This window comes from Falco rusticolus, chromosome 2 (assembly GCF_015220075.1).
Source record: "Falco rusticolus isolate bFalRus1 chromosome 2, bFalRus1.pri, whole genome shotgun sequence".
Classification (NCBI taxonomy): Eukaryota; Metazoa; Chordata; class Aves; order Falconiformes; family Falconidae; genus Falco; species Falco rusticolus.
This window is the reverse complement of record NC_051188.1, coordinates 90,198,769-90,215,271: the sequence shown is the minus strand read 5'-3', so window position 1 is coordinate 90,215,271 and position 16,503 is coordinate 90,198,769. Positions and strand designations below refer to the sequence as shown.

The 16,503-nt window shown below is 38.0% G+C and overlaps 1 protein-coding gene across 5 annotated transcripts in view; it reads left to right on the top strand.

The window, feature by feature from the left end:
• CNKSR2 (connector enhancer of kinase suppressor of Ras 2) overlaps positions 1 to 16,503 on the top strand; it is a 220,746-nt gene that overhangs the window by 97,743 nt on the left and 106,500 nt on the right. For all 5 annotated transcript variants that reach the window (XM_037378111.1, XM_037378110.1, XM_037378109.1 and 2 more), the window contains exon 8: positions 3,424 to 3,492. In XM_037378111.1, coding sequence (XP_037234008.1) covers positions 3,424 to 3,492 — 69 coding nt within the window. The remainder of the gene's footprint in view (positions 1 to 3,423; positions 3,493 to 16,503) is intronic.

Here is a 16,503-nt window from a genome sequence, read left to right as displayed (position 1 = left end):
ACTCTTATCTTTTGTGATTCATGAATATAATTTAAAGCCATGTCAGGAAGCTTCAGTCATGATGACTTTTCTGCTGTTGTTACTGACTCTTTTACTCGCTGTAACACCCTGGAGGTGCTTGTAGCAGACCAAGAAACTGCAGTCTGCTATCTAGGGAAAAAGCTGTTGTGTATTAAAACATTTGTGAAAATGAGTAACACTTAGGAGAAAGTAAGGTGTCTCCTGTTTTTAAGCACACAGCTGGTGGCTCCTTACTTTAAAAAAAAAAAAAAAATGCGCTATGATTCTGATAGATGGCTGGAGAAACATCTAAGCAGCATGACCAGAGCAAGGTCATGATGGTGAAGATGTACTCTTACCTGTTGATGTTGACATGTTTACTGTTTGTGATACAATTTAACTTTTAGGAAACAGTAAGAAACCAAATTTTCTTCCCTTTGAATAAAATTGTAGCCTTTTTCTTTCCAATTCTGCTCCTCCATGTGAGTTTTTGGCAGACTTTTTCTCTGATGCTTTTCTGAAAGAACACAGAGAAACGCTTGTCTTTTTAATAAGCACAGTAGCATGGCAATGCTAGCCACATCAATGTAACAGAGGAGATTTTGTAACCACAGTTTTGCTTTTTCTGTTTGCCATTTGAGGTGTTTGATGTCTGGCTACAAAGCCCATTAGAATTTGGATCCTGCTGTTTAGCATCAGGACTCATCTCTCCCAACACATCGGCCCTGCAGTTCAAAGCAGCTGAGCTCTGAAACTTGAATTGTGAGAGAGCAGGGTTCCTCACAGGTCACTGCCCTATAAGAGTTTCTCTCTGGTGGTCCTGTAGCGTTAGAGCAAGCTTGGCTTTCTAGTTCATATCTTCTGTCTTTTGTTCGGAAGTAACGAATCTAAAGGGTGTCTTGGTCCAGCAAGAGATTACAGCTTTCTCGTTGAGTAGCTCTTTTAGAACATGTCAGAAAGATTCTTTAGATTCACAAAACAAATATATTCTTCAAATAAGGACATTTTTAAATTTGGTTTTCCAAGAGAAAAGAGTATTATCTAAAGTAATAGCACGCAGTGCATCTCCAGCAGGAGTGTAACTTAAGGGGGTGGTCCCAGTGTCCCTGCTTACTGTGCAGTGGTTTATCCTTAGATGTCAGGGAAAAGAGGCCTTTCAGAAGAAATAACACCAAAATCTCCATGGTGGGAATGCAACAAGTGTGCTCCAGGGGGTCTAAACTGGTCTTTAAGACAGTGTGGGTATACTGGGGGAATGGGGCAAAGAAAACATTAAGCCTAAAGGACAATGCTAAATCTATTCTTAAGAATAAATCCTAAGCAGATTCAGAATAGCTTGTATCTTATCAATATGTGAGCCTCAATGGCAGGTGCTTCCATCTGTTGTTCAGCTACCTGTTGAACCAAACTACCAGCTAATGAAGATATAGCTGTGATGTGACACCTTTGTTCCTCCTAGCAGGACTTCATGAATGGATCTTTTGCTTAATGTCAGCATATATATCTAAAAAAAGGAAGAGCTTACCAATTCTCCTCTGCTTTCCTTTAACAACAGTGATGATAAAAGATACTATTTCTTTACAGCAAGGTCTGCATTCTTTACTTGAGAGGAAAAAGTGAGAAGGAGCAAGAGCTGCAACCTCTTCGTAAGAGCACAGCCTTGAGACTCCTTTATAAATCATTTTTACGTCACCTTGCAGTGTGTTCGAGGCATAATTAGAATGAGTTTTTTTTAAAGTAGATTTTTCCAATTTGAAGATCCTCAGACTGTAATTTACTGGCTTGGGAAATTGCTGCACAAAACACCTGTTTTTTCAAGATCTAAGCTGCAAGTGCTGAAGTCAATAAAAGAGAAATTTTGTATCATAATGAAGTACTGTAGAGGCCAAGGATAATGACACAAGATTCACTTGCATTTACATTTTGAAAGTCTTAGGTATAACTACATCTGAGCTAAAATGGCAGTATTACATAACGTATACATAAAGATTGTTAGAGCTATGAATAAGTGTGAGTAGTGAAATGGCAGGCAGAAGACAGAACAGTGGAACATAATCACCAGTGTTAAAATTTTTCCCTGTGTCACTCAGCTAACACCTTTAATGCTGAAATAGCGTCAAAAAGTCAAGGCAGCTGTTCTTTCTGTAAGTAAAAGTACCAGCCCAGCTTGATTTAGGATGTTCTGAGAAATATTTCCTAGGACTAAGTCATGAACAACCCTTCTTTCAGGCTCTTGTTTCTCTTGGGTAGTTTCCATTTAAATGCTGTCCTTGACTTAGGCCATGAATTACATGCAGTTCTGCTAGGAAGTCATGGCGTAGCTATGGAATGTGTATTTTGAGTGGGGATGTAGTACACAGATTATTACAAGTAGTCCACATGGTGGGCCTGAAGCACGTTCTCTAGATGATCTGTTACCTCACATGAAAACGATTTTAATTTCATTCCTTTTAGTAAAATTCATAGCAGCTTTCCAGAAAGCTACTACTGAGCAACTTCAGGGTTTTTTCAAACTGTTAGTCTCACCTTCTACCTTTAAGTTGATTAAATGCCTTCCTAGGCTGGTGGCCACAGTATTGAGAGAAAAATCAAAGCATTATCACTCTACGAAAAGCTGAAGGAACTTATTTTCCTCTAAACATAGAGGCATTTCCCTCAGAAAGCCGATGGTCTGCTGTAAATACAGAAGAAGTGAAAGTTTTTGGGGGATGACACTTTACTGAGGAGGGTTAGGATTTTTTGTTCTGGGTTTTTTTTGGTTTTGTTTTTATTGTTGAAGTGGGATTTTTTGAGGCAAAAGCAAAGAACAAAATTGCTTTTGCAAGTGTGATCTTTGTAGGATTTTGATGCTGGTTCTACTTCTTTCACCCTAATAATGACCCAGAAACTAAGTTACCATGTAACTTACATGATCTTCCTAACTGGTACCTAAGCTAATAGTCTCTCCTTGTGTGCTCTTTGAAGAACAGTAATTTACTGAAGTTCTCTGCAACATATTAAAACACTGTAGAATAAAAAGGCAATGTGATGAAATTTGTTTGTGAGGGATTGCAATTGCGTTAGTCTTGATAGGTTCAAATCTCAGCCAAAGATGGCTTTTAAGGCTTGAGAGATGTCAGGCAGATTAAAGTACTCTTTTAGCAGAATGAAATTTAAAAGAAATCCTTAGGACTGGGTTATACTTTAATTAAAAAATAATCACACCTTTCTTAACATTTGATTGTATTGTATACAATAATACAGATTATCTTTCTCCACAAACAATGGACTGATATATTAAATATTTCTTTAATTCTTTATTTCACAGTAGAATGTCATTATCAATTTAACCTGATTTACATAGCTTAGCAATCATACTGCTGAAAGAGAGATGATGACCAGTAAGAACTGTATTCTTGATCATCTCTTTTATTTTAAATTCAGTCACCTGCAGATCGGTGCAAGAAAATCCATGCTGGGGATGAAGTGATTCAAGTTAACCACCAAACTGTGGTATGTATAACTATGTTCTGTGTCAATTGGAGGTAGAGGTGTCATGGCACATCAGCATGTGTAGAGAAGAAATGTGTAGAAAAATGTGTTTTTATAAATCATTTTTTTTTCTTACATCTAAATTTTGCTTTGCTCTTTTGAAACCGCATAGTTCTTAAGTTAAGCCCCGATCATCTGAGTATTACAGGAGGTATCAAGTTAGGCTGAATAGCTGTGGCTTGGGAGATATGTTAAAGTGTTTTCTGCTTACCCATGCTCTGTTAATAAACAGTTGATTTTAATGTAATATAATGTTTGAGTCAAAGGGATGCAGGGAGTTTGTAAATGTGCCCTTGTGGGTTTAAGATCAAGATTACTTCCTGGATACCGGTAAACCTACTACTTTCCATACCTACTGGAATGTGTAGAACATGGTTTTCAAGAACAAAAGCATGTAAAATTCCCATGGTGTGCCTAGGGTGTTTAGCTTAATTTAAATACAGGTTTTTAAATTGGGAAGTTAAGATCAAACAAATATTTTAGATATGATAGGCAACAAAACTAGTACCATGCAAATTGCTCTTTGTATGAACAGATGCATGCTAGTTCCTGGTGATTTTATTTAGGATTAGTGAACTGTTAAAATAAAATTACCTTTTCTAAGGTAAGGCTTGGTAACGGAAAAGAGCAGACTATCAGTATAGAAAGCAACTATTCTTTTTCCAAAGTATAAGGTTTCTTAAGAGTAATGAAAGTCAATATATGGTATTAATTACATGTGTCCTTGCAAGTAATTTAACTGACAAAAATATTCTAGATCACCTGTATTAATACAGGGGTCATTTGTTAAAAGTGTGTTTTGTCATTCCCCGTGGGGTTCCACTTCTAGGTTTAGGCCATTGTATATCATGTCAGCTCCTCTGCACACATTAATGTAATATTTCAGTATACCCTCCAGATAAGTTTGATATCAAATATACTGTATATATATGTAACTTAACTGATGAGAAGCTATCTTTTGAGCTGTGCAAAGTAATTTGATAAATCTAAGCAGATCAGGGTGGATTTTAATACTTTCTTTGGCCATATAGATCCTTCATAAGTATTGTATCCTCTGATTACTCACGTGTACAGTTGATGACTAATTATTTTTCTGCACTAAGAAAGCTTATGACATCAATTTAATATGAAAAACATTTTAGAGCATTATTATTTTGACTATCAAAATATACACACATCTGAAGAAGCACATCAATAAGCATTAAGTCCTTATGCTGCCTAGTTTTTCCAATGAATTCTGATGGTGCTATATGGCAAAGTTGCCTTGTCAACTTGAAAATTTCCAGTCAACTAGGTATTTATTCTAGTTTTCTTGGCACAACTACAACTACAGCATTTATTTGATGGAAAGATCAGACTCTTATTCCTAACACTAACAACAAAAACATTTTGACAAGCATTAAGATGAGCTTTCTTACCTAGTCAGATGGAGTTTTGAATGTAGGATTTGGGTGTTTTGGTATTTGCATCAGTGAAGCTAGGTGTTTGTACGGAAAAAAAGAGTTGATTGTAGTTCTGGAAAACAGAACCATAGGGAGCTAAGACAAACTTAATTTAATTTGCTGTAGAGGATATGTGTAGTAATAGACTAAATCACACATTTATGTATGCTCTTGCTTTGTTGTTTCAACAATATAATTAAAATAATTGACATCATTAGTATTGTTTACAAGTAACTTCCTTGTATTTTAATGTCACTTTTCCACAATGAGTCAGATAGCATTCCCTTAGCAGTGATAGTACCTCCCATGTTACCTTTACAAAGATGCTCTTCATTCACTTTCCAGTTTATAGACCCCAAATATTCAATCTTTTTTTCTATGGATATTGCATCTTTTTTTTAAAAAAAAAAAATATTATTATTTCTTTTGGCAAGAGTCTAAGTCAGGCTTTTGTAGTGTGGCCCCTGTCATAAAGAATTTACTGTCCAGTTCTAGGAATCTGTTCTGGGGGAGAAGAGGTATTATTCCTTACAGTGATTCTTACTTCAGAGATAAATAATTCTGAAGATACTACTTCTTGTCTTTTATGTTTATTGAATTTTTTCACACTTCATATACTGCTCACCAGTCGAAAACACAGGATGTTTTTCAACTTGCTCCTTGTAACTTACCATACATTATCACTTGTATTGACTATAGAAATAGTCATGACTAAATTTTTTAAAAGATCTAACTCCAAAGCTGTAGGAAAGTATTGTTCCCATGTAACAGTTACTTAAGTGATGTCGTGTAACTGGAGAATCAAAATGTAAAAAAAAAAATATCTAACTTTAAATTTATTTTAGAAGTAAAAAAAATGTCCTGTATTTTCTTCAGTTATTTTAGTGTATTCTGTATGTCAAAGTGAAGTTAATACCTGGCTTTCAGTACCTTGTATTTCAAAGAATGGATATGAATATGGGAAAGAGAAGTTCCAATTATTTTCAAAACCCAGATTGTTAGCTAACACTTTCTACAAGAATCACATTTTAATAATTTTGAAAAGGATGTTCTTTCAGAAAGCCCACTGGCTTTCAAATAAGCAGCATGACAAAGCAGGAGAGTAGTTAAGTGACTTACATTAATTTTTACTGTAAATATCCTAATACTGGGTATCAAATAGTTTTACATTTTCTATTGGCATCCTCTGTTTGCATGTAGCAATGCTTAATCTTCATAGTATTTAATTTGGCAGTGAAATCAAAGGATTTCAAGTGATTACCCTGATCTTTTGCTGTGTTGATAGAAAACATGCATAACAGGATGTATTCCACTTGTTGCTGGCAGGATGTCTGGGATGTAAATATCTTACAAATTTTTAAAATTTTTTTTAAAAAAAAAGATTAAGCCTAAAGTCAGTGAAAAGTTAATGTTCAGAAAATTATCCCTTAAACTGTGGTTCATTGAGGTTAGAGAGAGATGTGAATCTTCTGTGTCGGTTTTGCCTTACAGCATAGAATTTGTTTTTCATAACTCTGTAACTAAGAGGCATGACTCCCCCATTAAAATTCAGAGGATTTAGGCACTGTCTTCTCTTAAACTTCCCTGTACTATCCATCCTTAATCTCCTGTAAAAGCCTGTCTGTCTAAAATATTTCCAATGTAAACAAAAAAAAGTCATTCAGACTATTTAGAATTTGCACTGCACTGCAGTACTCATGTTTCTGCCCATATATAATTCAAGAGTGTATTTTACCTTAAGATAGTCCGCCTTTTAACCAACTGAAAGTGCAGCAAACAATATTATTGCTTACATGAATTACTACTGTTTGCAGTACTCTTTCTGGTTGCGTCAGTGATAAAGCAGTAGAGAAAATACTCCAAGCAGAAAACAGGAAGGTATAGAATCAGGATGGTGTAGCGTTCTTGAATAACAGGCTGTTCTTGTGTAATTCTGGTGCATAGTTTCTATATTTTGGAGGCATTTTGGGCACATTGCGTGTACTTCTAATACAAGTATGATAGGACTTGTGACAGACATGTGGATTCCCAAATATTGTGTGTGTTGGGTAAAACTCATCAGAATATATGTAAATATAGATGATGGAAAAAATGTTTAATTTGGCAAAATAGGGGAATATGGCCAATTATTGATCTGTTTCATGTAGAAGCTGGTATTTTTAATGGCCTTAACACCAATAAGCTACCATTGAGTTTGGATTTTTTTTTTTAATCATGTATAATGTAGATAACACCTTGCTTTTATATGTCGTGCTCCTTACTGTGGAAACTCCTGGGAGCTCTTGTGGGCCAAACAAATCCACAGAAGTGAGTTGCTGGAATTGTTTTTGTATTTACAGTACAAAACGTTTGATGAGATTTTGCTAAACTTTCTCTGAAACATGATATGTACATGTATAAAACCATGCCCTGCTTTTCTGCAAGAGTAAACACTTAAGAAGGGTATGGTACCTTTCTAAATCCTTACCCTAACTTAATTTTTGCTTAGGAAAAGTAGGGAATCTGTTTTTAAGAGTCACTGTACAATTAGTGAGAAGAGTTCAACTTCACAGAGCCTCTCAGGATTTGTCGGGAGCTGGCAAATTCCAGCTGATAGGAAATGCTGAACTTGGGGTGCATATGAATCTCTGGAGTGTGTGCGTCCAAAATGGAGTTTGCAGTAGATATCTTCTTATTTGGGAAAAAAACCAAAACAAAATGAAACACCTGTAATTAGAAAAATGATGTAAATATTTCTGTTTATTCAGTTTTACCACACTGTTTTGCAAGATCTGTTTCAGATTGAAGCCAGGTATTTTTGAATACAGACATTTCATTTAAGACCTTATTACCTTGGCTTTGAAGAAAATGGTATTTCTAAAGAGACAAAGTGGGGAAGTGAGCTGGAAGAGTATAAGGGAAGGGACAGCAGTGTCAATCCGAGTTTTTGACATTAGGCATTTGACACCTTATACAACAACTTCCACTAACAACATCTTACATTTAAAAAATATTTTTGTTCTCTTATGAGAGAAACCCTTGACTTGAACAACAGCAATAGTGCAGCAAGAGCTTAAAAGTTTAAAAGAAAGTGCTTCATGCTTAGCTTCCTTCTGTTGCTGTCACGGAAGAGGAGATAGAGTAATAGCTCCCAAATCATTATTTTAATACTTTCCAAATCTTGGGCTTCCTGTGTTTATAATGGTAACGTAAATGTTAACACGAATATTTAATTTTAAAGGTAGGTGGATTTACATCTAAAAGCTTTTTAGGTCTATTCAGAAATGTTAATGGAAATCTTTATGGAAGTAACCTAGTTCTCTGGAGAGCTCTATCCTGAACTCTCTATGGTTTGTCAGGATATGAGGACCATACTTTGATTTTGGCAAAATCTGTCCTCCACATGCCCTCTCAAAATTTCAGTTTAATTCTTTATTCTTCCTTTACAATCTCCGTAAGTATTGTGTAATACTGATAAAGGAACTAAACTGCCATGATCCTCTCAAAAGGAAAAATCTTTTTGTGAATTTGTAATTCCCTTTAACATGGAATTTGTATTGAGATTATATGCTGTTGCTTATGAACTCTTTTCTACATAGATGTGCAAATACACTCAGAAATACATTATTTCATATCCCCTATGTCAGGGAAGTGTGATGCTGCAGAAATAAGGAAACAAGTGCCGGATGCTTTTGTCCATGGAATTTGTTTTCTGTTGATACCTGGGTCTTATTCGGAGTTAATGTATGGAACACAGGCTCATTTTTATGTAAATAGTGTGCTGTGTCACTGTGGGCATCCACTTGTACTTCTGACTCTGGCAGGACAAATCAGCTAACAAACAACTCACTGTCACATCTGTGTTAGAGCAGCATAAGCTTGGCCAGCCCACGCTGCCTCATGTTTCTGCCAAACTTCAAATAATTTCCCTTTGTTCATTCCACATGAAATTTTCATGCTTAAATACACACTGTGCCACCAGCCAGTGAAATTAGTTCAGTTGCAGCAGAAAGCCACGCAGAGTTGCCTTTCAGCAGTTACCTGTCTCCTAAATAACAGAGAGAGATTAACTACATGAGCATGTCTACCTTAATTTAAAGCCAACCAATCTGGCTTAGCTGAAAGCATTAAGCCTGGTTGACTGTGCCCCAAAATGGAAAGAGAACACTGGCAGGGGCACAAAGTGACATAAGTCACAAATGGTTGTGGAAATTGCTTCCTACTGCCTCAGCTTTGTGAGGGGCAGGCTTGGTCCTGTGACCTGGGCTCCGACATCCCACTTTGAGAGTGCTTTTTGGTCTGTGCTCCAGAGCACCTGATCCCAACCCTCTGCTTCAGTTGCAGTGCAATATGTTACTTGAAGAGTATATGCTGGCGTATATGCCCCAGCTGGCAACTAAGTACCACACAGCTGCATATTTACTCCCCCTTGGTGGGGTGGGGAAAATAATTGAAAGGGTAAAAGTGAGAAAACTCATGGGTTGAGATAAAGACGGTTTAATAGGTAAAGCAAAAGCCCCACATGCGAGGAAAGCAAAACAAGGAATTCATTCACCACTTCCTATCAACAGGCAGGTGTTCAGCCATGCCCAGGAAAGCCGGGCTCCATCACGCATAACAGTGAATTGGGAAGACAAAGGCCATCACTCTGAATGTGTTCACCCCTTCTTTCTTCTTCCTTCAGCTTTATATGCTGAGTATGACATCATACAGTATGGAATATCCCTTTGGTCAGTTGGGGTCAGCTGTTCTGCCTGTGCCCCCTCCCAGCTTCTTGTGCACCCTCAGCCTGCCTGCTGGTAGGGTGATAGGAAGAGCAGAAAAGCCTTTGACACTATGCAAGCACTGCTCAGCAGTAACTAAAACATCTCTGCATTAGCAACACTGTTTTCAGCACAAATCCAAAACATAGCCCCATCCTAGCCACTATGAGGAAAATTAACTCTACCCCAGCCAAAACTAGCACAGCTGGGCATGTTAAGCCTCATCTGTAGGACTGGTTACACTATTGATGGAGCTGTGTAACAGTCAGGCTCTGAGAGGTTCAGATTACTATAGGAGTCCTTTCAGGAAGCAATAGAAGAAACTGGTGCAATAGGAGATGCCCATCATATGACTGGGATGTGGGTTCAGTGGCCATACACTGTATTTCTAGAAGTATTCCCTGCCAGCTGACTGTGGTCCTGGTCACCTTTTTCCCATTTGCTGTGTCCCAGAGCTCGCTCAAAAACATAATATTTTTTTTCTGTCCTGGCTGTACCCCCGAATGGACAATCAATATTATTATCATTGAGCCCTGGTAGTTTACTTGTGTGATTAGAAGAATATACATACGAATAACCATTCAGCAGACTATTGAGTTCTTCCATTATTTTTCTTCAGGAAAAAAGAGTTCTTTTGTAATTGATGACATAGACTGCTCTGTACGGCACTGACTGCAGTTTGGGAATGGACACCTGGGCTGTCTTTGAAGACACCAATGTCTCTTCTAGAAGCAGTGTAGTTGTAGTAAGAATTCCACTGTAGCACTAGTTGACTTATTCTGTGGATGTCGTTGGTGGGCCTTCATAGTTTCACCACTGGTGATAGGCAAGTTACTGAGTCCATAGCTAAATCGAGTATTTTTATACAAGCTATACCTATGACCATACTCCTGAGGGTGTATCTGCTAAAACCTGCTGCAGTATTCTGTGGAATATATCTTGTGATTTAATTGTTAAATTTGTCTTTCTGCACAGAACATACTGGGAAATGATGCATTTTAATTTATTTATTTTGTACAGTTGTTTTATGTTTTGGGGTTTTTTTCCCCATATGGTAGTGTTTCTATAGAAAAAAAGAAAGTCCTTTTAGAGGTGCTGTCAATGGTATTAATATTTCCAACAGAAATACTGGAAGACAGTATGCTACCAAAATCTTTTTGTATATATATTCCTGTTAAAAGTAATTTTCCTACTCTCATAGTAGTTGCTACTGACTACTAATCTTGGTCAATTTGTATTTGCAGGCGATTTAAGTTGCAATGTTAACACTTTGTTCTCAATAGTGAGAATACTGTAAATTCTGCAGTTAAAATAATGCTTTCAAAATTTCATAATCTCTGATGTATTAAATATATGATTAGAGCATATGTTTTATGACCATGTAGCAGATAATAAGTAGAACTGAAGTTTTCTATTATTAACGATGTTGATGCCTATAGAACAGAATACAGATGACATTGCTCTTTAAGTCTCATAACAATAAGTTAAAAGGCTTACTGTTAGTGTAAGTTCAGGTATGTGTATTTGGAAAGGAAGGCAGGTATTATGCTGCTAATAGTCTTTTAAATTAGATTGCTGATAATTGAAGTATACTGCAGAGAGGGAGAGGAAAGGTGAGGAAAGATGTATTCAAGGTTGTGCATATTAATTGGTTGATACTACAGTTATGCACAGCCTAGACCACATATAAGTTAGATTTCAGTAGTTTTGAATCCCTCTGTGCTTTGTGCAGGTGACGGCTGTGTAAATTACACAGCTGATCTTCACATTCCAGCCTGAACTTCTGTTGCATAAGTCATTATCTTAATCTGATGAAGTTAGGAGGTAATTGTGAGGAAGTGATAGTTGTAAAAGTAGATAAAACCAGTAAGAAAAGCAAGTTCATTCTATGTCATAAGGGAGGAAAAATTAAAGCAGCAAAATTCAATGCCTGATTTGAGTATATGTACTCTAAAAATGTAATTTTTTTATTAAAAAACCCTCAGTACTGCCTTAGAACATCTCAGTGGCTTGAACACTGTACGTAGTCTATGGCTGATGATATTAATAGCAGTAGAATGAAACAAAAAAAAAGAAAAGATCTCTCACAGCTAAATAATTAGTGCTTTATTATGACAGTTTCTTTTAACTCCCTATCCCTGTCCTTTGTGTAGCTAAGTAATGCCACATAAGTTTTCAGCTCAGTTAAAGGCTTTTTAGTGTTGGTTTTTGGGTGGGGTTTTTTTCCAGTTTGCTTGGTTATTAGTGAACATTTAAGGGGTTTTTTTACAATTTCTTTGTACACATTTAAGTTTATTTTCACTATATCAGTTCAGTCTCAAGAAACATCTGATTCAAGGACAGCAGCACTATTTAGCTGCAGGGCAGCTGGGGATCTCAGGTAGTTTATACATTGAAGGGGGGGTGTTTGCCAAAGACTGTTGGAATCACTGACTCACTGGAATCCTTCTAAAATATTAAGTTGTGATAATGTCAATTTAATCTGAAACAAAATTATTTATATATGTATGTATGCACCATTCTGGGAATTTAAGTACAAGAACATGCAATGCACACACATGGGCCTCAAATTCCCATTGTGAGATGGAAAACACAGCAGCACAAATGAGTTATTGTAAGGCGAATGTGGCTGTGTTGGGTTAACACTGCAGGGTCACTCCTGAGGAGTATGTTCCTTATGCCGTGTGAAATACAGAGAACTTGGCTGTTCCTTTCCTCTGAGGAAGGATGAGGCCACCCACATCCATACTGCAGCTTCATCTGTGAGGAGCTGATGTGTGATCCAGTCTGCCTAAATCGTGCCTGAGATTATACCGCCAGCTCTCTGCACCTACTTAAACATTTATCAGCACTGAAGTTTCTTTAGCACTCACCTGTGGCCAACCAGGGATGCTAAAATGTCTCTTCTCGGGCAGTGGAGGCCTGTCCCTCACCAGAAGCCCTGCTGAAAAGGAGGTAGGCACCCGGGCTCCCCATATGTTCCCTGGAAGCTCCTGGAAACGAACCCGAGTGAGGAGTCTGGTAGGCAGCACCTTTGTTCATAATAGTTTAGTGTCTGTGCCCTTGCTGAAGAAGAGGTAGGGCCTGCTCATCGGAGTGCGGCTTTCACACCCTGTTCCCTGCAGGGGAAGTGTGTAGTTTGAATTGTGTTTATATTACACAAAAAAGTGGTCACTGGGAATTGGGACCAGAACCCTTGTTTCCCTGCTCCCAATGCAGGGACCTGATGGTTTCTTGCCTGTTGTATGACTGGGCTTCATACTAGTGTTTTCCCATCAGCACAGTGCTTAGCCATCAGGGAAGGCCTTTAACCTGAAATTATGCACATCTTGGTCCTTGAGACACCCCTCTAGGGATTGAAAGACTGAGTTTACTCCCTGTGAGGCTAAATAATGCTGGGTTCCACGTTCCCCAAGTGGATGAACGGCTGCATGAAAATCCTCCGAATTGCCAGTACCTGTCTCTTCTGGTTGAGTTGTACTCCTGGTTGAAGAGAGATAAACCTTACAGACATTGTGCTGGAGGTGGCCATATACCTTACAGTCATCATGCTGGAGGCGGCCAGTCACTTTGGGGAAGAGCAGGTACCCAAGGGAGGGAGGATCCTTCAAATTTCAGAGGTACACCAAAACTGAGCAAACTGAAATCAACCCCATTTTTTTAGAGCTATACCCTGAAATAAGGAAATGAGACCCTTTTTCCTCAAAAACCGTACCTAGTCACAGACCTTACATCTGTAAGATAGAATCTAATTAAACCCATAAAGTTGGAGTCTTTGCTGTTCCCAATAAAAATACTTGTTTATTTGTTCTAGGATGTTGCTAGCAATGACTCAAAAGCAAAACAGTGAGGTAGCTCTGAACTGAAGGTTGATTGTATCAGTGATAAGTGAAAGGTAAGCATTATTATTAAACAGAGTCCGTACTTCAATACAGAACTGATTCTATGTCCCTGGATAATTCAAATTTCAGTTCCCCTTGGATAAAACAGATGCTTGACTTGATTACTGAAGTGCTCTGTAGTCACTTTACTTATATTTGTGAAGTTTGTTAATTACAGTAGAACTGAGCTGTGCAAATACCTGAAAGGGGCAAGGTAAAAAAATCAGTCAGAAGTTACACTCTGGATCAGATAGGTTTTCTGATGGGGAAAAGTGATTAGAGCAGCTTAATGAGAGGCAGTAACTTCTGTATTAGGCTCTCAATTTGGGTCCTAACTTAGTTTATTTGTGGGAAAGTCTCTTTATTGTGAGCTTGAGTTTCCATAGCCAAAACTTAATATAAAGATTACTTACTTGATAGTTCCGTGGTTCTAAGCAAAAGTTTTAGTGAAACATCAGGATTTTCTCATGTAAAAAATGTGATTTTCCTCGATGTACTTTACATACAAAGTATATTGTTGCGATTTTGGTTAACAGTACAGCATGGTGTGATCAGAACTGACTTTCACATTGGATTAAAATTGCATGTATTTAAATAATACAGCCAAGATACTCTTGAATTAGAATTGCAGCATATGCAATCAGAATATTATGAGCGTCTCCTCTTTGGGAGAAAACTGTTATGTAAGCCGGGACGTTCATAATCGTGCTAGCTTAAGAAGCTGGATAAATCCCTGAAAGGCATCTGTTACTCTCCTGACACTACTTCTCTTACTACATACAGATACAGCTTTCATCTCTATGGTAGTCCATGTTGTAAACATCCTTCTGTGGTTTCCTCATCCAGTGTTTTCTGGACACGGAAGACCTATGGCCTTCCATTTTTTTTTATCCTTTTCACACATCTGCAGCTTGGGGAAGGGAAAAAGATGCTTGCTGCTAACATGTTTGTTTCATAGGGCTGCCAGCTGAACATCCTTATTTCTGACCAGTGTTCATGGAAATCAATCTTTTAATTTAACAGCATGACGCCAGCTAGTTTTTTGTCCAGTTCTGACTTGCTTAATGTGCTAGGTTTGATAGATAGTGATTCGAAGTGCAATGTTGTTGGGTTTTTTTCTTATGCACTAGATTTTATTTATAAAATGCAAGATAAGTGATAGATATGGAAGTTCTTAAAAACTCATTTCTTAAGGTGAATGTACTTCCCTCCTAGAAATCTATTTTTTTTTAGCTGAAAAATAAGTAAAAGTTTGGAGCTTGAAATGGCTGATAAGTCAAAGAGGTCTGGCTGCATGCCACTTAAAACAGGCAACACTGAAAGAAAAAGAATTTTGATTATGTCCCCATTTTTAAAATTAAACACTAGAATGGATTTTGCATATTTGCTTAGCTAGAAAATAGCACATGGCTTTGCAGGATATATTTAGCAGGCACGTAGTACTTTTCCTTCAAAAGTGTAAAGATATTACTACTTTTCCCTTTTACAAATCTGCAAGTTAGGAAAGAATTACTGTAACTAGGGACAAAAAGCAGTTTTCTTTTCATGGAAGCAGAAAGATGTCATTAACTTTCATGGGACTCTGGTGACCCTTTGAACAGGAATACACCTGTAAAAATATGGACTCTGTTCTATTTATCATTTGACTGTAATTCCACCCTCTAGTTGATGTAGTTTCAGTGTATTAGATTTGCACACTACTTTTAAATGATGCAGGTGTTCCATGGTTTCTTTGGGATATATGTGCTAATTTTTTTAGACTGTAGGTTATTTAGTACTACATTCTGAAGCATCCTAAAAATACTTGGTTTAGGTCCATCCAATTGTATTTGAGCTGATTGCATGTTAGTATTTTGCAGAGCTGCTCTCTGACTCATAACATACATCAGTACTCACAGAAATAATGAATGAGCACAGGAGTTTGGGAAAACTGTCATGGATGTGGCTGCATAAAAAAAAGATTCAGTGGATGGTCGTGCTTACTTTTAGAAAAAGGAAAGATTGCTACCAATTTTCCAAGCGTGTCAGAAAGGAGGCAATAGATTCATCTGCAGGAAAAGGTTGTTTAAGAGCAACTTTTTAGTAGTTGAAAGTGTTAGAGTTCTTGATAATTTAGAATAGGAATTCAAAATAAAAGTTCCTTTTCAGGCTATTTTAATATTGTCATCCAGATGTGCTTGTTGCAAGCCAGAGAAACATTGGGGTCTTTTAAAATATGCTTCATCTTGCCCAGGGGCATCTTCTTTTCCCCCATGGTGACTGGGGGAGCAGACCTTTAACAGCATCCCGTGCTAAAGCTTTCTGCTATTTGGAGTAATTGGTGCTGGGATATTCCAGGTGATGGAGAAGCCGGTGGGAGGCAATGGGAAGAGGCAGGGGAGATGCAGAGGATATGTCAGAGCTGGGTGCAGTTGCCCAGGGCTGTCATCTTGCCCTGCTGAAGCAACCTGAATGGTCCTGAGTGTCTCTGGAGCACCCTAATGATGCAGCCTGGCCACAACCTCTGGGCAGGTGGTGGCAGGATAGATGAGAAATTTGGTGGCCTGATGCTGGTGTTGCAAGCACCCTGTTTGCAGGCTCATTTCTCCTGGCCTTGCCTTTGGGAGGGCGATGTACCTTCTCACATCATCCCACAGCAGTGCTGTACATCTGGTCTTGGAGTATTGGTCTTTAGGTGGCGTGGACATGGGCTACCCTGTTTATCCCTCCTTTACCTTGGCAGTAGACTCTAAAGTGCTCTAATTTCCTTGGCAGAAGCAGCTCAGCATGACTCCTCAGGACACCCCTGTGGTGTTCCCTGGCTCTCCTCTCCTCTTCCCCTAGTTCCCCTATCTTTGCATGCCATGTTCACCTTCCCTTGCTGCTCCTTGAGCCCATAGTCCTCCTCTTTCCTTACCAGATAATCCT